At 39.0% G+C, this 24,104-nt stretch overlaps 2 protein-coding genes across 6 annotated transcripts in view; one reads left to right on the top strand and one right to left on the bottom strand.

The window, feature by feature from the left end:
• LOC144304071 (uncharacterized) overlaps nucleotides 1-24,104 on the bottom strand; it is a 55,287-nt gene that overhangs the window by 7,564 nt on the left and 23,619 nt on the right. For 2 of the 4 annotated variants that reach the window (XR_013371053.1, XR_013371054.1), the window contains exon 3: nucleotides 22,897-23,070. Coding sequence is in view for 2 of the 4 variants with exons in the window: in XM_077882511.1 (XP_077738637.1) it covers nucleotides 543-1,315 (773 nt within the window). In the remaining 2 variants the exon portion in view is untranslated. Of the gene's footprint in view, nucleotides 1-542; nucleotides 1,937-11,023; nucleotides 11,129-22,896; nucleotides 23,071-24,104 lie in introns of those variants that run through there. The other 2 variants (XM_077882511.1, XM_077882512.1) reach the window with 2 other exon arrangements.
• G3BP2 (G3BP stress granule assembly factor 2) overlaps nucleotides 974-24,104 on the top strand; it is a 34,044-nt gene continuing 10,913 nt past the window's right edge. For both annotated transcript variants that reach the window (XM_077882510.1, XM_077882509.1), the window contains exons 1-7: nucleotides 974-1,193; nucleotides 16,880-16,998; nucleotides 20,244-20,325; nucleotides 21,116-21,289; nucleotides 22,340-22,430; nucleotides 23,274-23,376; nucleotides 23,885-24,065. In XM_077882510.1, coding sequence (XP_077738636.1) covers nucleotides 16,904-16,998; nucleotides 20,244-20,325; nucleotides 21,116-21,289; nucleotides 22,340-22,430; nucleotides 23,274-23,376; nucleotides 23,885-24,065 — 726 coding nt within the window. In that variant the 5' untranslated portion in view covers nucleotides 974-1,193; nucleotides 16,880-16,903. The remainder of the gene's footprint in view (nucleotides 1,194-16,879; nucleotides 16,999-20,243; nucleotides 20,326-21,115; nucleotides 21,290-22,339; nucleotides 22,431-23,273; nucleotides 23,377-23,884; nucleotides 24,066-24,104) is intronic.

The raw sequence follows: 24,104 nt of genomic DNA, 5'->3' as shown, positions 1-24,104 counted from the left end.
TTCATCATTTTCTCAGCCCTTCTTTCCAAAAGTGCCTCTGCTGCCTCGATATGCTTTTGAGAAACATTGCCAGCACCAAGGTGCAAAGTGGCTTCCTTGACTATAATATTTGGCTTTTTCCACGAATCAAGGTCACGAGTGTCAGTGTCGACTGATTTCCCAGCTATGCCCTGGGGCCTGGTCTGGGCCTGGATCTAGGACAGGGCTTTAATCCTGGAATGTCCTGGGATTTCAGCCTTTTAGCGTCCTTAATGTGTAAAACGCTTAGTATGTATTTAGCAACACCTAAACGCAGAACAGGCGCACAAAGAAGTGGATTCCACCCGCCCCCGCCCCCGCCCCCGCCCCCGCCCCGTGCAGGCCACATCGTATTTTTCTGCATCCCGGGGCCTTCCGCCTAGTAGGCTCCGTGACGTATCCTGCTTTGGGCCATCAGAGTGAACTTAACCTTCTCAGTGGAGTTTAAAACCTCCATTTCCCAAGATGGGTCAATAACGTAAGTGAGTCTGGGGTGCAAAGAGCTGAAACCACCGGCTGCTTACGGTCTAGAGCAGCAACCTGCAGACACCGAGTTCGAGAGAAAATGGCTAAATTCCCTCCCTTTTAACATCAATAATCCGGAGGGACCAGACACATCGCTCTCCAAAAATGCCGCAAAAGGCACAGCTGCGCGGCCCACCAGTTCCCGTTCGGACGCGATCGCGCACGGCGGCCAGGCCAGGGCCGCAGCACCGGAGCAACGCCGCCGCCTTGTGACGTCAGGCCAGCGGCCTCGCCGCGGCCTCAGGCCGGTTCCGGTTCCCCGGCGTTCCGGGCGCGAGCGTACGTGAGCGCGGCGGCGCACTGCGCGTGCTCCGCAAGAGACGCGAGAAGGTTGGGCCCCAGGCGTGGAGGAGATGCGCGATTGGCCGGCGCCGTGCTGGGGGGTTCCCCGGCCCTGTCGGCAGGGGTAAAACAATAAGAGGGGGCGGCGGCAAAGGGGGCGGGACGTCCGTGTTCCTAGTCGCTCGCCGCAGCGCCTGGCGCCTGTGAAGAGGTGGTTGTAGGGGAAACGGGCTCGCGGCTCCCCGGCTGCCGAGGCTTGCGGTTCGTCGGAGGGAGGGGGCGGCGAGCGAGAAGAATCCGCTGCAGCCGGTCCTCGGCGGCTCCCCTGGTGACCCCGCGCGACGTCCCCGCGCCGCTGCTGGTTGGAGGTGTGTGCGGGGCCGGGCGGGAGGTCGGAGCGGGGTCGGAAGGGGACACTGTCGCGCGCCCGGCTCGAGGCAACCGTCCTGGGAGTGAGCCCTGGAGTCGGAGTGTCGCGGCGGAGAGACATTGTTCTTGTCGGCTGCCGCGCCGCCGAGTGTGCGTGGAAGAAGCCGAGCCTTTCCTCTCAGGTGCGGGATGGAAGGCCGCGCGGGAGGGGAGGTGGCCGGCGCGCGTCCTGTGGACGGACGCTCCGGAGGGCACAGGTGGGGCCCGGGGTTGTTGGAGATGAGGTGGCGGCCTGGAAGGGGAGCGGGACCGGGAGCGCAGCAGCTCCCAGGCGCCGGGGGAGGCCAGTACGGGGACGCGGAGCAGTAGGGCTTCCGAGGGCGATGGTTTAGGGTGGGAGCCACGCGCAGCCTCGTCGCTGAGTCGCCTTCGTGTCTCCCTCCCGGGTCCGAGGGAGCGGGAGGCCGCCGCCGCCCCGCCCGTGGGGGAGGGGAAAAGAGGCTCTGTCGGCGGAGGCAGAAGCGACGCAGATGCGAAAGTAGCGGCCTCCGGGCACCATTTCTGTGCACCGAAGCGGAATCCGGGTTTGAAGGCAGCCGCAGCTTCGCTCACCCGGTACCTGGTGTTCCACGTTCTTGGACAACCCCGTCGGGCTTATGCCTGGAGTGTTGAGAAACCCGGGCTACGTGAAACGAACACCTACCTTCTTTCCGCTATTTTAGGCAGACGATCCTTTATTGACCTAGGGAGAGCAAAGATGTTTCAGTGCTTTGGGAAATGGGTTTCTTCCTCTTCCCCCCACTTTTTTTTTTTTTTTGAGTGGGGAGTGGGAAAGATAGTCAATGAGAGGAACATAAGCTTCCCTAGATTGTGTTGATTTTTGTTTGTCGAATCTGATCGAATCTTATCTGCGTCTTTAAAAGCAGATTTTTAAAGATGGCTCTGTGCCGCTTTGGAGCGAATTCAGATTTGCATCTACAGTTTTCCGCATAGATCAGTTTTTCCCCCAAGGCATACCTAACTTCTTAACAGATTTTTTTTTTTTTTTCCCAAAGGTAGGTGTCTTTGCTGCCTTTAAAAACAACAGCAGCAAAACTCGTGCACTGAAGCTGGATTGATAGCAAAATTGACCTCTCCTGCAAGTTAAGATTTCAGTTTGGGTCAAAATATTGTTTTTAGATTCAAAGCTCCACATACCGTTCTAGCCCTCCAAATGTTAGCATTACCTGTACCTGCATCCGTGAACCATCAGCTGCAGTAAGGGAGCCCCATAGGTTAGAGGGAAAGAAAAAGAGAATTCCTTCTCTAGTTCCATATTTGGCAGTTAATTTAGCCTTAGGCATGTGAACAAAGTTTCTAAGTAAACACTTGGCCCTGTTAGTATCCAGTGGTCCTTTTGATGTCCAAAATTCCTGGTCTTTATTAACAGATACACGGTATGATTAGTTTGAACTCCTTAGAACTGGATTATGTGTAGTTTCTTTGGTGATATCACCTTCCTGTTTTCTTAAATTTGGGGGATTGGTCATGTGTATTCCTGTGTTATGATTTAATCCTTAGAAGTTGGATTCTGAAAGGCTATCAAGGAATTGGGAGGATAAGAACTTCAATTGGATTATTAAGAGTCGTTATGGTTCAAGTTTTTAAATATTTGGATTGAAATATTAGTCAGTAGTGAACAAGTCTTAAGAGTGAATCAGTATTTGTGGGGAGTTTAGGGATTAGAAGTAGAAGAAAGGGGAAGGAAAAAAGTCTTTAGATAATTTGATAGCTTAATTTAGTGTTCATTAGTAGCTGACCAATTGATTCTTGAGTTTCAGTAATATTGGCACTGTTGGTAGCAGGAAATACTCATTGTCCATATTTTACTTAGGAGAGATCAAAATGAAAATTTTGATATCAGTTGTTGAAAATCTGTGAATACTAATTGCATGTTTGGATTTTTTTTAAGGATTTATTTATTCATGAGAGGCAGAGATATAGGCAGAGGGAGAAGCAGGCTCCATGGAGGGAGCCCAATGAGGGACACGATTCCAGATCCCAGGATCAGCCCTGAGCCAAAAGCAGACTCTCAACCACTGAGCCACCCAGGCGCCCCTGTATGTTTAGAGTCTTAACAGTTTTCTTATCCTGTGAAATTATTGCTACTGATTACCCAGTATCAGGATTGAATATTCATTCTCTTAAGTTTCTTTAAGATTTCCCACATTTGGGAACCTCGGTGGCTCAGCGGTTGAGCCCGGGATCCGAATGGAGTCCCACATGGGGCTTCCCACTGGGAGCCTGCTTCTCCCTCTGCCTGTGTGTCTGCCTCTCTCTCTCTCTGTCTCTCATGAATAAAATTTAAAAATCTTAAAAAAAAAGGGGGGGGGGCAGCCCAGGTGGCTCAGTGGTTTACGCCGCCTTTGGCCCGGGGTGTGATCCTGGAGACCCGGGATCAAGTCCCACGTCGGGCTCCCTGCATGGAGCCTGCTTCTCCCTCTGCCTGTGTCTCTAACTCTTTCTCTGTGTGTGTGTGTCTCATGAATAAATAAGTAAAATCTTTAAAAAAAAAAAAAAAAACAACTTCCCACCTTTTATGCTGAATTGATACAGAGGTGGGAAATAATCCCTTTTCTTTTTTTTTTTTTTTTTTAAGATTTTATTTATTTATTCGTGAGAGACATAGAGAAAGAGAGGCAGAGACACAGGCAGAGAGAGAAGCATGCTCCATGCAGGGAGCCTGACGTGGGACTTGATCCCGAATCTCCATGATCATGCCCTGGGCTGAAGGTGGTGCTAAACTGCTGAGCTACCGGGCTGCCCAATAATCCTTTTTCAAGTCTGAGTTTGATAGGTATGAACATAAGGGTTGCTTCTGAATTTAAATTCAATAGAATTTGATCGACAAACATGACTTTTTTTTTTTTTTTTTTAGTTTATTTATGTATTCATGAGAGACACAGAGACAGAGAGAGAGAGAGGCAGAATCAGGCAGAGGGAGGAGCAAGCTCCATGCAGGGAGCCCGATGTGGGACTCGATCCAGGGACTCCAGGATCATGCCCTGAGCCAAAGGCAGATGCTTAACCGCTCAGCCACCCAGACATCCCGACAGACATGACTTAATTACTCTCCATTGGTATACACTTGTTTAAGAGTTGCTAAGACAAATTGATTCTTCTCCCAGAACTCTGGACTGGCTTCAGAAGCAATAGAATCCATTTCTTGATTGCTGTTCATATCCTCAGTTTATTCATATCTTTTAATTTCTAGGTAGTTTTCCTTATTTTGGTACATCATTGTAGATAATTTGGGTTGACTCTTGGATTTTTTTTTTGTATTCTATTACTGCCCTCTCCTTTTTCACTCCCTGACAGTATCAAACTAGCAGTTAGACTTCAAAAGGTTTTTATAATCTTGCACCTGTAGCTGTTCTTCTAAAGTGGCTGTTCTTAGCCAGGTGTAATGAAAATAACACTAGAAACAGGAGACCTGATTTCAAATCCTCTCTCTTAATTATGAGAGACCTTTTAAACTCTTTTACTTAGGCTCTCTAACCATCAGTTTCCTTTTCTCTGAATGAAGCTAAATATCCTATTTCAAGGAGACAAAGGAGCATGTATGTTACTACTTAAACTTTAAAACGTAATACAAATATATGCTTTTATTTTCATGGCACAGGTAATGCTTCGTCACTTTAAGAGCTTATGAACTTCAAAATATGCCTCCTTAACTTTGGGGCCTGAGGAAAGAAAAGGTTTAATCCACAACTACCTTTCATTTATTTCTACATCTGGTACTTAGATTTTGTTTGTGATGCTTTCATTCAATGATCTGCTGCAGCAAATTAAAGGTTTCTGCTCTAATCTTTAAAAAAAAAAAAAACAAAAAAAAACTGCATTGATGTTTTGATTGGTAAAGACCTCTGGAGTACCAGAAAGTTCCGGTTTTAATATGCGGTTAGGTGTTGAGACTGGGAATCCATGGCTCAATGAGAAAAGGCCTGGGCCTGACTAGTGTGACCTCAGCTTTTTGAGTAAGGGGCTCTCGACGGGGAAAAGGAGTGAGTTCCAATAGTAGAGATAAGCCATGTCCTAGTAAAGCCTTTGGTAACATAATTTCTTTGTGGCAAAGAACTACATCCTGTTACTACTAGAGATCTTATTTTTATAGAAATCAAGATATAGCCCATGTAACTTTACAGTGCTGAAAAAATATTTGTGTAGATTCTTAAAATTTTGTAATTTTCTTTTGGTTTCCTGTGTTTTTTTTTTTTTTTTTTTTTTTTTTTTTTTGACATAGTGTCTCAGCTTCTTGGCAGTTTTCATCTTGATTATTTTTTCCAAGCATTGAAATGGCCATCAAAATGTGACATGAAATTACATATCAGTAACTTGGAGTAAGTGAAAGTCCCATCAAGACCATCTACTGAAAAAAAAAAAAAAAAAAAAAAAGACCATCTCTTGACCCCGAACTACTTGACTAAAGATGCTGGGTTTTTTTGGGGTTTTATTTGTTTGTTTGTTTGTTTGTTTTTTTACTTAGGTCTTTTTTTTTTTTTTAATTTATTCATGAGAGACGGGGGGGGGGTGGTGGGGGGCAGAGACACAGGCAGAGGGAGAAGCAGGTTCCCTGCAAGGAGCCTGATGTGGGACTTGATCCTGGGACTGGATCCTGGGTCTCCAGGATCACGTCCTGAGCCACAGGCAGACGCTCAACCGCTGAGCCACCCAGGGCTCCCAAAGATGCTGTGGTTATCGCTCTTTATAAATTGTGGTGGTCAGGACATTCCTGGCTCCTCAAAGAGTGAATTTTTGATTGTGCATTCTGATACTTCTATGTTTTGGTATACAGCCCCATGTTGTATCTTGTCTTTGTCATCTGCTCTGAGAACTATTTGCTATAGTAGATCTAAAAATTTAATTTCTTTATTATTCATTCTATATGGAGCCTGCTTCTCCCTCTGCCTGATTCTGCCTCTCTCTCTCTCTCTGTCTCTGTGTATGTAGCTGCTCAATTTAAATTCCAGCATGGTGTTAGTCTGTTTTCCCCATCTCCGCCATCTCAATCCTATCTTCCATTAATTGGTAATATTTAAGCTAACTTAAACTTTAACCATAATTGTTGGTAATGTAAGCATAATGTCACAGATTGCCTTTTGGTTTTACTAGTAGTGATAAATGAATTCTCGTACTTTTGGCCTTTATTCTAGAGTCATTTTTTTCTGAAGTTTATTTCTTTTTATTAATCTCTACATCTGTGTGGGCTCAAACTCACAACCCTCAGGTTAATAGTTGTGCTCTACTGACTGAGCTAGCCAGGCACCCCCAGAGCCATGTTTGATAACCAGTAACACATATCTGTTAGAAGGTTATCAGAAACGAAATGAAAAATTTAAAGTAGGATTTGATGTCATACTGGTGTTATTAAATTGGTATATAGCTTGTGTTTTTGTTTTTCTAGACCCAGAACCTATACTTCTTATTAGTGTTTTTTTTAATGTTTTTTTCCCACAGATGGGGTTTGTAAATTATTCTACAATTTGATTATTACTTTTGTTAACAGTATTTCTTGTCCACATTTATAACTTATTTTCCCCTATTTTTTAAGATTTTTTTTTTTATTTATTTATTCATGAGAGACCCAGTTTGAGAGAGAGGCAGAGACTCGGGCAGAGGGAGAAGCAGCCTCCATGCAGGGAGCCGGATGTGGGACTCAATCCCGGGACTCCAGGATTACGCCCTCTGCCGAAGGCAGACAGATGCTCAAACCGCTGAGCCACTCAGGCGTCCTGCTTTCCCCTATTTTTAAATGTGTGCATGATTTCATATTTTATAGCTTTCCATTTTCCTGTCAATGGACATTTAGACTGCTTTATTTTTCTTTTGTGGCAATGAACAACCTTTATAGATCTTTGTACAATTTGTGTATTTCTTTGTAATGTATCTTAGAAGTGGAATTACTGGTTATATGTGTTCTTTTTGTGTGTGTGTGGTTATGTGTGTTCATTTTTAATTAATTTGCTTAAAACCACAAAATTATATCTCCAAAAGATTGTACCAATTTATGTTTTCACCAACACTGTGGAAGAGCCCATTTTCCCCATATCCTTAACAATACTGTATATTACCAATAATTTTCCTTTATAGATGAGGTGTCAACTTTGAATAAATTGCCTTTTTTGAATTAGATATTCTCACCTTCAGGGTACCATGGTTCCCTTACATTGCAATAAGGGATTCTTCATAAATGTTCATGAAATTATTGGCATGGTGAAATGTGATTGTATTGCTAAATTTAAATTTTGAGGAATAATTTACCACAGTACAAGCTACTCACTCTTCATTTGCAGTTTAATGATTTTAGACAGACATACAGGCATGAAACTATCACCACGATCAAGCTCTAAGATAGTTGTATCACCCCAGAAGTTCTTTCCTGTTTCTTTATCGTCCTTTCTACTTTTACCCTCTGATCTGGTTAATCTATATTTTTGCATTTTACAGAATGTCGTATCAGTAGAATCCTGTTATTACTAACTACTTTAGCTTTCAGTAGTACTTTTTTTTTGCTTTAAGTTATGAGAGGTTTTTTTCCTGGATGCAAGTCCTTTATCATGTGTATTTTACAGATGCTTTTTTTCAGATTGTGGCTTGCCTTTTCACTTTCTAAATGATGACTTTATGAAAGGCTCTATATTTTGATGGAGGTCCAGTTGGCAGGGTGTGTGTGTGTGTGTGTGTGTCTTAACTAAAATCTTAAGGTTATAAAAGTTTTCTTCTAGAAGCCTAGAGTTTAAGGTTTTACATTTACGTCTGGTTTCGTTTCGTTTCTTTTCTTTTCTTTTTTCTTTTCTTTCTTCTTCTTTCTTTCTTTCTTTCTTTCTTTCTTTCTTTCTTTCTTTCTTTCTTTCTTTCTTTCTTTCAGATTTTATTTATTCATGAGAGATGGAGAGAGGGAGGTGCAGAGACACAGGCAAAGGAAGAAGCAGACTCCCTACAGGGAGACCAATGGTGGAACTGGATCCCTGGGTCCCGGGATCATGCCCTGAGCCACTAAGGAATCCCATCTGTGGTCCATTTCAACATAATTTTTATATGCGGGTGCCAAGTATTAGACTTCCTTTTGTTTTTAATGTGTGGATGTCAGGTGGCCCCCAAATCATTTTGTTGAAAAGATGAGATTACTTTGCTACCTTTGAAAAGAAATTGAGTGTATTGTATGAGTCTCTCGTGCTAATTTTGGGGGGCAGAGGATTTCTAAAATTTCTCAAAGTTCTAAAATTACCTTTAAGTTTTGGGGGGGTTTTTTGTTTGTTTTAAAGATTTTATTTATTTATTTATTCATGAAAGACAGAGAGAGAGGCAGAGACACAGGCAAAGGGAGAAGCAGGCTCCCTACAGGGAGCCCGGCGTGGGACTCGATCCCGGGACCCCAGGTTCACGTCCTGGGCCAAAGGCGGGTACCAAACCGCTGAGCCACTCAGGGATCCCCTCCTTCAACAGAGTTTTTAATCCTGTTATGTGCACAGCAATGGTGGATGCTGCAAAGAATGTCTTTTGAGCATCTCCTGGAAGCATAACGCTGCCAGGCTTATGCATAGCATTAGCATAGAGGAATCTTCCAAATAGGAGAGGGATGTGCCTGTGCACATGTACATATATTATTGGGATTAAGTGCATTAATAAGAACTGAAGAAGAGATCTATGATACTATGAGAAAGAAATGGTTAATCTTGCCTGATGGACCCTCGCTAGCAAAGCCAGAGGTAAAATTGGAATGAGATCTTGAGGAGGTTTTTGAAGAGTGAAAAGGGGAAGGATTTGGTGGCATGAGGTATTTTTAAGGAGATGGTCTCCCCTAAAAATTTTTCTTTTGGCTTTGGCTTGAGATATACTCAACTTCCTTACTTTCTGCATGTCCAATTTTTATGCCTGTTCCAGTTCTCAAATAGTATATTCTTTGTGATAGGGCTGTAGCAGTTATCACATGATTGTGTTTAGGAATTTTGTCTCCTACTGGACTTTAAATTTCTTTAGGGCAGCAGATCAAGTCCTTTGTGTTCACCATTGTTTTTCCTTGCATAGTTTCTGTTACATATATAGTAGACATTCCTTAACTGTTGGAAGAATTTGTGTTTTCCCACCTATTCACCCATCTTATGTTGAATGAGATCAGACAGTGGCCTAATGAATGAAAACCACAGATTCAGGGAATGACAGTGAGTGGCATATAGTGTTCTTTGAACACAGAATTTGTTATAGTGGTGTGGTAAATTTGCAAAGTTGGTCAAGATCATGAATGTCAGACTGGATTTCTGTGGAGTGCCTTATTCAAATTAAATGCAGGTGTTTGAATTTTGTTGTATTATATACTGCACATGATAAAGACACTTGGAAGATTTGAGGAAGATGTAGAGAGTAAATTCAGTGGGAGTGAAAAGAATGAGACCAATTCCAAGAGACTTTAGAGTTGTCAGGATTTTAGTTTGAAGCTTAAATAAGGAAAGTCACTTAGGACTGAGCATTCTAGCCATAAGGTGGTGGCACCATTAACAGAAATAAGGGAAACATTGGATGGATGCATATATTGGTATCCTATGAGAGCACGAGGGTTAAAGTGTAAAATTTGTGTTCATGGTAGAGATTAGATATACATTTAAAATGGTAGATAGGAGAGCTAAAGCCATTAGACTCTCTGAAATTGCCAGCTTAGAAGACAGAACTTCTTCATTTTGATGAGAAGGAAACTTGCATTATCTTAGAAATATAGAAGCATTAGGAGGAGGTTATCAATAGTGCTAATACAAGTGGAAGACTGAGGAGAGGTCACTGGATTTTTAAGAATTGTTACTTTCCAGAGAATTATATTTAGGGGAGAGCTCAGATTATACTTGAGAGGGGAGGAGAGATGAAGAAGAACAATATGATTTATAAATTTAGGGAACAATATGATTAGTAAAGTGCCATGATAAAGACACAAAGTCTGTGAGAATTCAGAGGAAAGACAGTAGTAATCTATAGAAGAATCAGGGAAGATTTTCAGGGGTATAATCTGGTCCCAAATAAATGCATAGGATTTCAATCATTACAGATAAGGAAGGTATGGAATGAGTAGGGATCAAAGGTCTAGTTCTTGTTTTTTTGGGTTTTTTTTTTAAGATTTTATTTTTTTAATTTTTATTTATTTATGATAGTCACAGAGAGAGAGAGAGAGGCAGAGACAGGCAGAGGGAGAAGCAGGCTCCATGCACCGGGAGCCCAACGTGGGATTCGATCCAGGGTCTCCAGGATCGCGCCCTGGGCCAAAGGCAGGCGCCAAACCGCTGCGCCACCCAGGGATCCCTAGTTCTTGTTTAATAGACTTAGACTCCTAGTGTTGGAACAACCTAATCTAACATTGCTAGACATGGACTATTTTACTATTTTACTATAATTCTGCTAAATTGTTCGGTAGATCTCTGGAATAAATACCTACAGTGACTGCCTGGCTATGAAGTAGCTCTAATCTGGATATTTTTGCATTATGTTGAACCTAAATCTACCTTTTTGTAATTTGCATTTATTAATGTTCAACCATTATTTAAGTTGTACAAAGTGGAATTGTCAGCTCATTTTCAACATTACATCTATACGGTAGCCTGAGATTGCTTTGTGGGCAGCTCCATTATACTAGTTAGTGATTCACCAAACTTACTTTTAACCCAAAAGTAAACAAAAAAAACCTAAGTATTTAAGTTTTAGTTCAGGAAGAAACCAAAAATTCTTTTGGTTGATAACTGAGTTTTAAATTATCTTGAAGTTGAAGAAATCGAAGTATATTGTAAAGACGAAGCCCAATGTGACTTACCTTTCTTTCTCTCCACTTCCCTCTCAATGGTATTTAGGAGATTCAGAAAAGATAGTGGTAAATGATTTCCCGTGAAAGCTGAAGACAGTATGCTTCAGGAGATTAGTCTAGGCAAATGGAGAGGAAGCATTTTGAGAAACAAGAATGAATAAAAGGATGTTGATAAAGATACACGGGAATTCTATGTGGGATAAAGGTGGAAAGTAGAATGAATGATGATCTCTGAAGTCATTAAATGGGGAAACCAGACTAATCATGTGGGTATCTGGATTAATAAAAAAGACCAATTGTTTTTAATTGAAAGAAAACTAAATTTTACAGTTGTGCATACCAGTTTGACAAATCTCCACAGTTTCAGGTGTTCATGGGAAAAGTAGGGTTTAATTCATGTAATTTTACTTTATCTAAAAAGATGTTAGATTATAATTGCTCTTATCTTTGAAGGTGCTAGAGGCTAACAACCAGCTGAAGAAGATTCTTTTTGTACATAGTATCCTTTAATCTTGGCTGTCTTTGTTGAACTGTATGTATATAGTCTTGTAGGTTTGATCACAGATCACATCTCAGTTTGCAAATGAGGAAATTAAGATCCAAAAAGATCATAACTTTTCATGGCCTTTAAATAGTTAAAAAAAATTTTTCAAAAAAAAAAATTTTTTTTCTCAGTCTCATGTTTCAGAGGGTTTTTCTGATAACTTTTTTTTTTTTTAGATTTTATTTATTCACGAGAGACAGAGAAGCAGGCTCCATGCTGGGAGCCTGATGTGGGACTGGTACCCGGGTCTCCAGGATCACACTGTGGGCTGAAGGCGGCACTAAACCGCTGAGCCACCCAGTTTAGGTCTACCCTTCTGATAACTTTTTTAAAAGAATTGGGGGGTGCCTGGGAAGATCATAACTTTTTCATGGCCTTAAATAGTTAAAAATTTTTTTCTCAGTCTCATGTTTCAGAGGGTTTTTAAAAAGAATTGGGGGGTACCTGGGTGGCTCAGTTGGTTTAAGTATCTGCCTTCTGCTCAGGTCATGATCCCAGGGTCCTAGGATCAAGCCCTGCATCCAGCTCCCTATGCAGTGGGGAGCCTTTTTCTCCCTTTGCCCCTCCTTCTGTTCACGCTTTCTCTCTCTCTCAAATAAGTAAAAAAAAAAAAAAAATTTTTAAAGGAATTAGGAAATGGAAGAACCCAAATCCTAGAAATTTCTTACCTAAGAGTTGGGTACTTTACTGAATAATAAAAAGAGCACAATTGTTCTGGTAATCACATTTATTCTGAATGTGTAGTTTGTCTCTTTTGTTTTTCCTCTTGGCCAGATTCTTTATTTTTTTTAAAGATTTTATTTATTTATTTGACAGAGCGCACAAGCAGGGATAGGGACAGAGGAAGCCGGAGCCTGATACATATGGGGCTTGAACCCAGGACCCTAGGATCATGACCTGAGCCCAAGACATCTAGGAACCCACCTCTTGACCAGAATCTTGTGTACATTGGCTGTGTGTGAATTATAAACACAAATATCATATTACTCAATTTTCCAGGTCTTAATTTCCTATAAGTACCCAAAATACCTGTTGCTGGTTTATCTATAATTTATCCCTAATGCTTCTTTGATGCATACCTTATGTATTGCACTGTAAATTTTCCTACTCTAGGGGAGAAATGGGAAGATGGGCAAGATGGTAGTTTGTGTAGAACAAATAAATTAGTGTGCCATTAATAGATAAATCAGTGAGGATTTTTTTTGTTTCGTTTTTGTCTCTAAAACCTTTATTTTCTGGTTGATACGGTTTATTTCCACCAATTATATTTTAGCCCACTAAATTTTTTTTCTTTTTTTTTTTTATGATTTTTAAAAAAATTCATTTCGGATGGAGAGAGAGTATGAGAGCAGGGGAGAGAGCTAGAAGGAGAGGGAGAAGCAGACTCCCCACTGAGCTAGGAGCCGGACACCAGGCTCAGATCCCAGGACTTGGGATCATGACCTGAGCTGAAGACGACAGACACTTAACCAAATGAGCCGCCCAGGTGCCCCTAGCCTACTAAATTCTGACTCACTTTAAGCCAGAATTATAGTGAAGAAGTAACTGCTTTGTAAGTTATATTTAAGTCACTATAAATCGAAGCACCATTCTCTGAGTAACTTCTTCATTTCATTTATTATTCCCTGTGGAAGCCTCCCTGAACCTTAAAGTAGACTCTGCCTAGCCTCTGTATAGCTCTTTGTTTAGGCTTTTACTAGATTAGCATTGCCTTACCTCATTCACCATTTGAGGTTCACTTTTCAAGTTAACTCCTTTGAATAAATAATTTATTGAATAATAATCTCATGAAAGTTGCCTTTACTGTGTGTCTCCCTTGTCTGTCTCTCTGTATTGATGATATGACTGTCATGCTTTGGTGGTTGTATATATTATAGATGGTGGGCATTTGAAAGCCTCTCAACCTGGTAAAAATACTCTTCAGTTATTTTGACCTTTCTTTGATATTGATACAGGTATTCAGCACCTTTTTTTTTTTTTTTTACTTTGGTTAAAAAAGTTTTGGTTTTACTTTGGTTTTTGTTTTTTGTGACAAAAAATAGTAGGTAAATATATCCTTTGTAAATGTGATGGAAGATTTGGGATGAATGACAAAGTGTCATTGTAGAAAATCTGGAGATACGGAGGAGAAAAAAGAAAAACATCGGACTCTACAAATCCATAAACGGTCCCTAATAGCATTTCTATTATTCACCATTTGAACAGAACTATTTTGTTACATAGCTGTTTCACTTAGAGGGTAAGTTAGTATCTTCCCATGTCTTAGTAGTATTTTAGCATCAGTTATAGCATTAAAATATGTAATAATTTTCACATTTTCATTATTTTATAAAATTATACTAGATAAGTCTACTATTCTTTACACTTTCCCATCATTCAAAGTAAAAATCTATGTTGATTAGCTTTGTTACTTTACATGTAGCAAATGAATTCTTTTATACATTAGGATTTAATCCTTATTGGAATTTTTTAGGTTTGGGGGGAAACTGATGGCACCTGAAATGACACTGTGATTCTGCTTTGTGAATTAATTTTTCTTTTTTTTTTTTTTAAAAGTTGTTTGATTGTGGATGGTACAGAATTCAATGTATAGCAAAGATTGAAGAGCAGACTGGCAGGATTCTAGGCTGGGTTTACTCTGACCTCAAAAACCTTGCTTTGTTTTTTCCTTTTTCAAAGTTCATTTTTTTTTTAATTTTTTTAAATTTTTATTTATTTATGATAGTTACAGAGAGAGAGAGAGGCAGAGACACAGGCAGAGGGAGAAGCAGGCTCCATGCACCGGGAGCCCGATGTGGGATTCGATCCCGGGTCTCCAGGATCGCGCCCTGGGCCAAAGGCAGGCGCCAAACTGCTGCGCCACCCAGGGATCCCTCAAAGTTCATTCTTAAGTGTACAGCAGACCCTAGTAGACCTGCTTCATTCTAGCTATAGGTAGCAACATGTTATGGCAGAGAATCTAGGTGTTTTAAACAGGAAGGAAAGGTTAGGGTCACATCTGATGGAGACACAAGGAACTGCTTACTTTTTGCCAGATTTCTCTATTCCACCTGTGGCCAGGAGACCCTTCCTCATAGCTTTCACCTTAGCTCCTCTAACTTCTTTATTTCTTCTGAAAAGCCTTATCTTTCTCTTCCATCTCCTTGAACTACTTCAAGGGCTTCTTGCCACTGTCTCATCCCTAGACCCTGCCACTGGAAGCACTGAATTAACCTTTTTTTTTTTTTTTTTAATTTTTATTTATTTATGATAGTCACAGAGAGAGAGAGGCAGAGACACAGGCGGAGGGAGAAGCAGGCTCCATGCACCGGGAGCCTGATGTGGGATTCGATCCCGGGTCTCCAGGATCGCGCCCTGGGCCAAATGCAGGCGCCAAACCGCTGCGCCACCCAGGGATCCCTGAATTAACCATTTTTGAAAGCATTGAGGCATTATTTAGAATTTTAAACAGATTTGTGGGGTTTGTATACTGTTTCAGGACAGTTATAAAAGGAGAGAAAACCTAATAGAGAATTATGTAAAAGTTGAATTGGGAGTCAGTGGGATTGTATAGAGCCACAGTTTTGCCTGAAGGCTCTTGCCATGGTTTATTTATTTATATGAGAGAGAAAGAGCATGAGTGGGGATGGGGACAGAGGGAGGGGGACAGACTCTCTGCTGAGTGCAGAGCCCAATTTGGGAGTCCATTCCAGGACCCTGAAATCATGACCTGAGCTGAAGTCAAGCACTTAACTTGACTGAGCCACCCACGCGCCCCAAATGATTTTTATTTAAAAACATCATTACAATTGTAATGATTATTGCAGGTTCTATTTGGGTGTAAACGTTTTTGTTTAAAGGAAACCTAGGGGCACCTGGGTGACTCAGTTGGTTAAGCATCCCACTCTTGATTTTGGCTCAGGTCATGATCTCAGGGTTGTGAGATCAAGCCCTATGTTGTGCTCTGGGCTGGGCATGAAGCCTGTTTAGTATTCTTTCTCCCTGTCACCCTCTGCCTTCCCTCTTTAAAAAGAGAGAGAGAGAGACACCTACATTGAGATTTATTTGTTAAGCAGGAATTTTAAAAGTGTATCCCAATTTGCCCAGTAAATACACATAGATACTGTGGATTTTTTTTTTTTTTTTTAGTACTTTTAAGTGTAATAGGAAAGGATACTTGATTATAAATATATATAAACAAGTAATATTTAACTCTCTCCCCACCCCCCGTTCCATTTCCTAATGTTACAATTTTGACTGTTCTAGGGGCTATAACCATATTTAAGCCATTTACTTTAAATGCTTGTGTTTGTGTATTTTGTGTTTTTTTAAGCCTCCTCCCTGTCAGCATAGACCCTCCCTCCCCCTGCCTTTGTTTTTCTTGACCTTACCTTTGAGATTTTGGCTTAGCAGTACTTTATCATAGCACCTAACCTGATCTATTTTGTATGTACTTGTTTATAATCCATGACTGGTTATAAACTTCTTGAGAGCTAAAGTCTTAATCTTGTTCACCAGGTTGTCCCCTTTATTAAAGAGCACCTGGCAATGTAGTTAGATGCTTATTTAGTTAATGGAAAGAAATATTGGACATATACCAAGTGTAAAAAATACTATTCTCTGAGTACTCAAGCTATTGCTGATTTTTAATGGTAATTTTTATCATTTTTTTTTTTAATTTTTATTTATTTATGATAGTCACACAGAGAGAGAGAGAGAGAGAGAGAGAGAGAGAGAGAGAGAGGCAGAGACATAGGCAGAAGGAGAAGCAGGCTCCATGCACCGGGAGCCCGACGTGGGATTCGATCCCGGGTCTCCAGGATCGCGCCCTGGGCCAAAGGCAGGCGCCAAACCGCTGCGCCACCCAGGGATCCCTAATTTTTATCATTTTGAAAACCGTGAAATAATTTTAAGGAGAATTACAAAAAAGATACAAGTTAGTAGTTTCCAATAATAAGTGTAGTCGCTAGGTGTCCTGACTTGTACCCTCTGCCTAAGTTCCAAAAATAAGCCATTAGAATCCAAGGACATCAATTATAGTCTCCAAAGGAAAAAGGTACTGTGAATAGAAGAGACTTGGTCATGGTGTTCATATTGTGAGGCAGCACTGTAATTTCTTGGGAATAAGAAAAAGAACTGCTGCACCTCGCCTACCCCCCACACCTCTCTTGAGGAATAGAGACAAAGAGACACTGCAGATGTTGGAAGTTACCAATAGTTGTTGGGAATTTATTATTTTGTTGTAAATTGCTTTTTAATGTATTACTTTGCTTTATTCCTGTTTGTATGGCTAAGGAAATTTACTTCCTGAGGGTTTATCATTCTTGTGTTTGCTCCCTTAGCATTTGACATTGTGCAGCAAAGAAATGGTTATGGAGAAGCCCAGTCCGCTGCTTGTAGGGCGGGAGTTTGTGAGGCAATATTATACTTTGCTGAATAAAGCTCCAGAATATTTACACAGGTAAGTTCTAAATGGGTTATTTAGTATTTTTATTTAGTTTTGTTTTCTTGAAAACATATATTTTGTCTTTCCTATTCATGTTCTGATTGTTTCTTTGCAAACCATAACCAATATTTTTTATTTTTATTTTTTTTCATAGCCAATATTTTAACTGTCTAATGGCTAAAACCATTTTTCCCCAAGTTTTTTTAAAAATGAAATCATTGAACACCAATAAAAAATAAATTTATTATTAAAAAAAATAAAATAAAATTTCAGTCATGCAACATGAATTAAAAAAAAAAAATGAAATCAGTGAGTGACTGGGTAGCCCAGTCAGTTAAGTGTCTGGCTCTTGATCTCAGGGTCATGAGTTCAAGCCCTGTTTGGAGCTCCATGCTGGGTGTGGAGCCTACTTTAAAAAAAAGAAAGAAAGAAATCCATGGTAGGAAAAATGCTTCATATTATATCCTGTTAATATAACACATTCATGTCTGTGTACACGTACAGAATTATATCCTTCAGTATTTTGTATTTCATTTAAATAAACCTTGGGCTTGACAACTAATGGCTTCTAGTCTGCAATTTGAAATCACAGTCATAAGTTGTCTTTTTTTAAGTTCCTTATAGCAGTATTAAAAATAGTCATTTAAGTCATTGCAAAATTTTCTTCTGATTGATCTGTAAAATAGTATTCATTGGTAAAACAGCAGTAGGAGCCTTGTATACTATTTTGGCAGTAGTTGGACATATGTAAGCTTATTTTTTCCAGAAGTTGAGGTCAAATTGATACTATGAGTAGTATTTATAATTTTTGTTCTTCCTGTGTATTTTAGCAGGTGGAAGATACGTGAGACTTTTTAAGAATTAGATTTCACATGCATTTGTTGTTGAAAACACCAGCCACATGAGTTAAGGGATAAATCATTGCCACTTCATATGGGAAGAGCTGTTAAAAGGACTTAGGTTCTTTTAGCTAGGTCCTCTTTATAAGTATTCTGGGCATTCTAAAGTTAGATTTTGCAGTGTCTTCTATTAATTCCATAAGGTATTTTCCTGTAACAAATCCCCCTCCTCAAAAAAAGTTCCAAAAGTGAATAACTATACATTTTTTGAATTATAGAAATAAAAGATAGTCTTGTTGACAGTGTATATAAAGGAGTTTGGGGAGGGAAGAAAGGAATAGGGCCTTTCCTTGTCTGAAATTTAGTCTTTATATAATATAGGTATTAGCATCGTTTGTTTTTTAAACAGGGAGGTTTTGTTCTGTTTTTGTAGTGACAGGCTCTCCACCATTATTTCAAAATAACCTCATAAACTTTTTTTTTTTTTTTTTAAGATTAATTCATTTGAGAGAGGGAGAGAACAAGCAGAGAGGAGGGGCAGAGGGTGAGGAAAAAGCAGAAATCCCCAATGAGCAAGGAGCCTGATAATGATGCTGATGCTAAGTTTGATCTCAGGGACCCTGGGATCATGACCTGAGCCAAAGGCAGATGCTTAATCTTAATCAACTGAGCTGCCCAGTCTCCCCCATAAACTTCTGTTTTATACTTAGCTTATGTAACCAATCTACCTATTAATGAAAATTAGTCTGTAATTTTTCACTTGTTAACAAACTATGATCAGAATCCTTACACATACATCTTTGTGGACGTTTCTTAAGTTCCCAGAAGTAGAATTGTTAAAGGTATAATCATTTCTAAGGCTTTTTTTTACACTTAACAGCCAAATTGTCCTCCAGAAAAATAATAGAAGTTTACATGTTTGCCAGTGGTACATGCGAGAAAATAGTGTAAACTTAAAAAACACAGGTAGTAGTTAGAAACATGGACTCCGTAGCCAGACTGTCTGGGTTCGTGTCTTAGCTACTGCCCTTGGTAAATTAATCTCTTCTGAAGCTCAGTTTGCTCATTTACATAATAGTGCTTATTTCATGATGTTATTAGGGGAGGGGTAAATAAATTAATACATATAATGCTCTGAGAACATTGGTTGGCACAGAGGAAGTCTTTTATGTTTCGTTCACAATAGGAGCTGAGTTCTCTTTATGAAAAAATTAACTTTGCATGTTTGATAATCCTAATTAGAAAGATAGGAGTTCTAATTGTTTTATTTATTTATTTAAGATTTTTTTTTAAGATTATTTATTTATTTATTCATGAGAGACCTAGAGAGAGAGGCACAGGGAGAAGCTGGCTCCATGCAGGGAGCCCAGCGTGGGACTCGATCCCAAGTCCCTAGGATCCCAACCTGGGCCGAAGGCGGCGCTGGACCTCTGGGCCACTGGAGCTGCCCTTAATTTATTATTATTATTTTTTTTAATTTTATTTATTTATTCATAGAGAACACAGAGAGAGGGGGTGGGGGGCAGAGACACAGGCAGAGAAAGAAGCAGGCTCCATGCAGGGAGCCCGACGTGCGACTCGATCCCGGGTCTCCAGGATCACGCCCTGGACCGAAGGCAGCGCTAAACCACTGAGCCACCTGAGCTGCCCTGTTATTATTATTTTTTAAATTATTTATTTATTTATTCATTAGAGAGAGAGGCAGAGACACAGGCAGAGAGAGAAGCAGGCTCTTTGCAGGGCGCCCAATGTGGGACTCGATCCTGGGACCCAGGGATCATGCCCTGAGCTAAAGGCAGATGCTCAACTTCCTGAGCCACCCAGACATCCCTAATTGTTTTAGATAATGCCAGAGAATCATGTACTTAAGAGCAGTATAAAATATTAATGAGATATTAAATACTGAAATAATGTAGATTTTATTTGGTCTCAATTATTTCAATTACTGTAAATCTAAATAAACTGCTTTAAGTTTTTGGAATTAGTAATCACTTGGAATTTTGAATAAAAAGTTAAAGAGCATCTGGTTCCCGAACAAATCTAAGTAACTCTTATCTAAAGAGAAAAACTGATCAATTACTACAGCATCAGTATTTAGAATGTATTTTGAATCTCATTCTTCCACTTCAAAAAGTAGGTGTGATAGGAATCAGAAGAGAATTGCAAGTGATTATTTTCAGTGTGCCAGGCACATTAAGAATTCTCTCATTACTCATTTAATTCTTAGAATAACCCTATGCAGTAACTGTTTTGTTTGATAACCAAGGAAATGGAATTTAAGGACCATAAGTAACTTTATCAATATTATATAACTATTGAGTGACAGAGCCACACATGCAAACTAGGTCTTTTTGTACCAGAACTTTACTGTTTCTTAGGCTTCTCTTAATATTGAATGTTAATCAGTTATTGGCTTTATAGGTTTTATGGCAGGAATTCTTCCTATGTTCATGGTGGAGTAGATGCTAGTGGAAAGCCCCAGGAGGCTGTTTATGGCCAAAATGTAAGTATCAATTTCCTATACATTTTAGATTTTTTTCTTTTTTTGTGTGTTAAGATAATTGAAAGTAGCCTTTTTGTGCTCCTGGATTTCTTCCTGAATGTGATCATTGCTTGTAACTAGAATTTATGTTACAATAATTGTTAAATGAGCTTTCAGTCCTTATAATGTATCCATTGTGTTTGAAACAAGGTGTTAAACTGGGTTGGATACAAAGAAGAAGATGGGATATTATCTATCTTTGATGTATTTTATATAGGAAACAATTGAGGACAGTGTAGTAAATTTATACAGATGTAGGCTAAACCATATGTTACAAGAATGCACAGAAGCATAAGTGCCTTATGACATTACAGAGGATGTGGGACTTTAGCTAGATGGTGAATTACAGAATTTGGCTTTACCATACAAGAGGAAATTAAAAGTAGAAGAAATGGCACCAGCAAACCCAATAAAGTAAAATCAGCTGTGAGGTCAAAGAGTAGTCAGCACAGTTGTGTGAATGATTAAAAACTTAATACAATAGCGGGAGAGAGCTATACAAAGCCCTTATTACTGCTTAATATGGGGTAGCCGTGGTGATCTCTTAATGTCGAACTGTATGTAACATGTTGAAAATGTTGGTTTAGAATATCAACCTGGCAATAAGGTATTATGGTGGGAAAAAATTCAAGTGAGGTAGAAAGATTACATAGTTAAATTTTAGAGTTGTGAGGTAATCAAAGTCTATAGTAATAAGTAATGAAGTATCATAACAGTTTGTATTTCCTCCTTCCTTTTTTTCCTTTTAAAGGATATACACCACAAAGTATTATCTCTGAACTTCAGTGAATGTCATACTAAAATTCGTCATGTGGATGCTCATGCAACCTTGAGTGATGGAGTAGTTGTCCAGGTCATGGGTTTGCTATCTAATAGTGGACAGCCAGAGAGGAAGTTTATGCAAACCTTTGTTCTGGCTCCTGAAGTAAGTTTTCATTTCACTTGATTTTCATTTGTATGATTTTTTGGTTATTCGTTTCTTGAAGTGTCCAGAGTTTCTTCAGGTTATGCATGTAGCTAAATTTGAGAAATTGATATTGGACCTATTGATAAACATTTGACCCTTGAGCAACGCAGGGATTAGGAGCACTAGCCTCCTGTGCAGTTGAAAATCTACATACAACTTCGGGCTTTTCAAAAATTTAACTCTACTGATTGCCTATCATTGACCAGAAACCATACTGATTGTATAAATAGTCATTTAATACATATTATATAGTTTATATGTATTCTATAATTCTACATTGTATTCTTACAATAAAGTAGGCTAGAGAAAGAAAAATATTACATAAAAAAATACATTTACAGTAACTCTCAGAAAAAAATCATGTGTAAGTGGAGTCATGCAGTTCAAACTTGTGTTGTTCAAGGGTCAACTGTAATTTATTTGAGCTTTGTGTGTGTGTATACACTTTGCCTATCTTTTTAATTTCTTTTCACTTTGCCTATTTAGAAGTAAAAGTCTATTGATACAAATAACAATAGATGACTAAGATTACAGGAATAATATAAAATCTTATTTAGTAATTTCTATGTTAAAATGGCAATGTATCATTTGTTAATCAGTCTTGGTTCTCTGTTGAGTAGCCATTTCTTGAGTTCCAGTATTTGAATGGTCTACAGTATACTTTATATTAATATAGCATGTTCTATTCTAGAAAATTATATGTAGTCTACATTATATTTTATAGTGTTAAAATAGATATTGCGGGTATCTGGGTAGCTCAGTCATTAAGCATCTGCCTTTGGCTTAGATCCTGATCCCAGAGTCCTGGGATTGAGCCCCAATTGGGCTCTCTGCTCAGTGCTGAGCCTGGTTTCCCTCTGCCTGCCTCTGTCTCTCTCTCTCTCTCTCACGAATAAACAAAATTAAAAAAAAAAAAAAGATTTTGCATGTGCCATGTAATTTGTTCTTTTTATTCATTGTCACGTTTGTGTGTATTTAATGGAATATTTGGATTTCATTTTCCTGTAGGGATCTGTTCCAAATAAGTTTTATGTTCATAATGATATGTTTCGTTATGAAGATGAAGTGTTTGGTGATTCTGAACCAGAACTTGATGAAGGTGAGGTTAAGATAGGCGGCTTCTATTGGTACTCGTTAAGGGCATGAAAAGTATGAAACTTTATTTATTTATTTATTTATTTATTTATTTATTTATTTATTTTAAGTATGAAACTTAAAAAAAAAGTATGAAACTTCAAGAAATTTACTGCTATTGTAACTGAGTCAAGCCCCCTTTTCTTCCTTTTGTTAAAAAGAAATGTGTTCATTGTATGAAATTATATAAAAATCAGACATAGAAAGTAAACCAAATTTCATTCTTATCCTTTATATATAATCAAGAATTTTGTTGAGTCATATCCTTAGCAATATATATTTTTGTAAAAATGGAATTGTGGTGGTTCAAAGCTTTTTTCCACTTAATATATCTTTGTTAACTGTCAATTTTTTGGCTATATCATAATTATTTACTATATGTATATTTGGTTTTATTATACTATTGAATAGATGGGACATAGGAAACTGAGTTATGGTTTAATATCATTTATTTCCTGCCCTTTTCTAATTTTTAGATATTTTTTTAAAAATAGGGACACCTGGGTGGCTCAGTCAGTTAAGTGTCGACTCTTGATCTTGGCTCAGGTCATGATCTCATGATCATGAGTTCGACTCTGTGTTGGGCTCCACGTTGGGTGTAGAACCTACATAAAAAAATAATAAAAATGGAGTAAATACCAAAATTCATCTTGCTTGCTCTTTAATTGTTAAGAGAACAGAGAATGCTGCATTTGAGCACCTTAGTGAGAAATAGGTCAATTTTTAAAACTTACCACTTAAACATTAAAAGTATGCATATGAAATTGTTGAGCCTCTTGAAAAAGAAATGTGTGTTATGTATTGTCAGAATCAGAAGATGAGGTAGAAGAGGAACAAGAAGAAAGGCAACCATCTCCAGAACCTGTGCAAGAAAATGCTGATAGTGGTTACTATGAAGCTCACCCCGTGGCGTAAGAATAGTGTTTGCAAGGCCAGATTTGGTCTAAACTATAATGTAGTTGCAAGGTGGTTTTTGTTACTGGAATTACTATTAGAAGTAAATTTTTGATAAAGGTATCAGGCCAGTATTTGAGTACTTTATATATATATATGTAAGAAATTTTAGAAAGAGTTGTTTTATTTACATAACAAATCGAATATGGTTTTGCCCAAAACAGTGTTTACTTACTGATAAGAATAGTTAGGAATACACAGAGCATTTCATTTTTATAAAAACGAGGTTTATTTATAGTTAGTATTCAAGTAAATATTTTTAGTAATTTAACAATCCCATTTTAAAATGGCAGGGTTAAAGAAATGCTGCTTAAGACTATTATTCCCTTCTGCCTTCTTATTGGACTTCTGCTTCAAAACAGCTTATTACCAGTTATGGCCATTAGATTAGAGAAATATTACATTGTTTTATTACAACTGATCATTTCGCTCATACTGAAAAATGAACAAAATATTTTATTTTAGTAATGGCATAGAGGAGCCTTTGGAAGAATCCTCTCATGAACCTGAACCTGAGCCAGACTCTGAAACAAAGACTGAAGAACTAAAGCCACAAGTAGAGGAGAAGAACTTAGAAGAGTTAGAGGAGAAGTCTACTTCTCCTCCTCCTGCAGAACCTGTTTCTCTGCCACAGGAACCACCAAAGGTTAGATCAAAGGAAGTCTTTAGGCCTATAACAGCACAC

This window comes from Canis aureus, chromosome 33, assembly GCF_053574225.1.
Source record: "Canis aureus isolate CA01 chromosome 33, VMU_Caureus_v.1.0, whole genome shotgun sequence".
Classification (NCBI taxonomy): Eukaryota; Metazoa; Chordata; class Mammalia; order Carnivora; family Canidae; genus Canis; species Canis aureus.
This window is presented reverse-complemented; position numbering and strand designations above follow the sequence as displayed.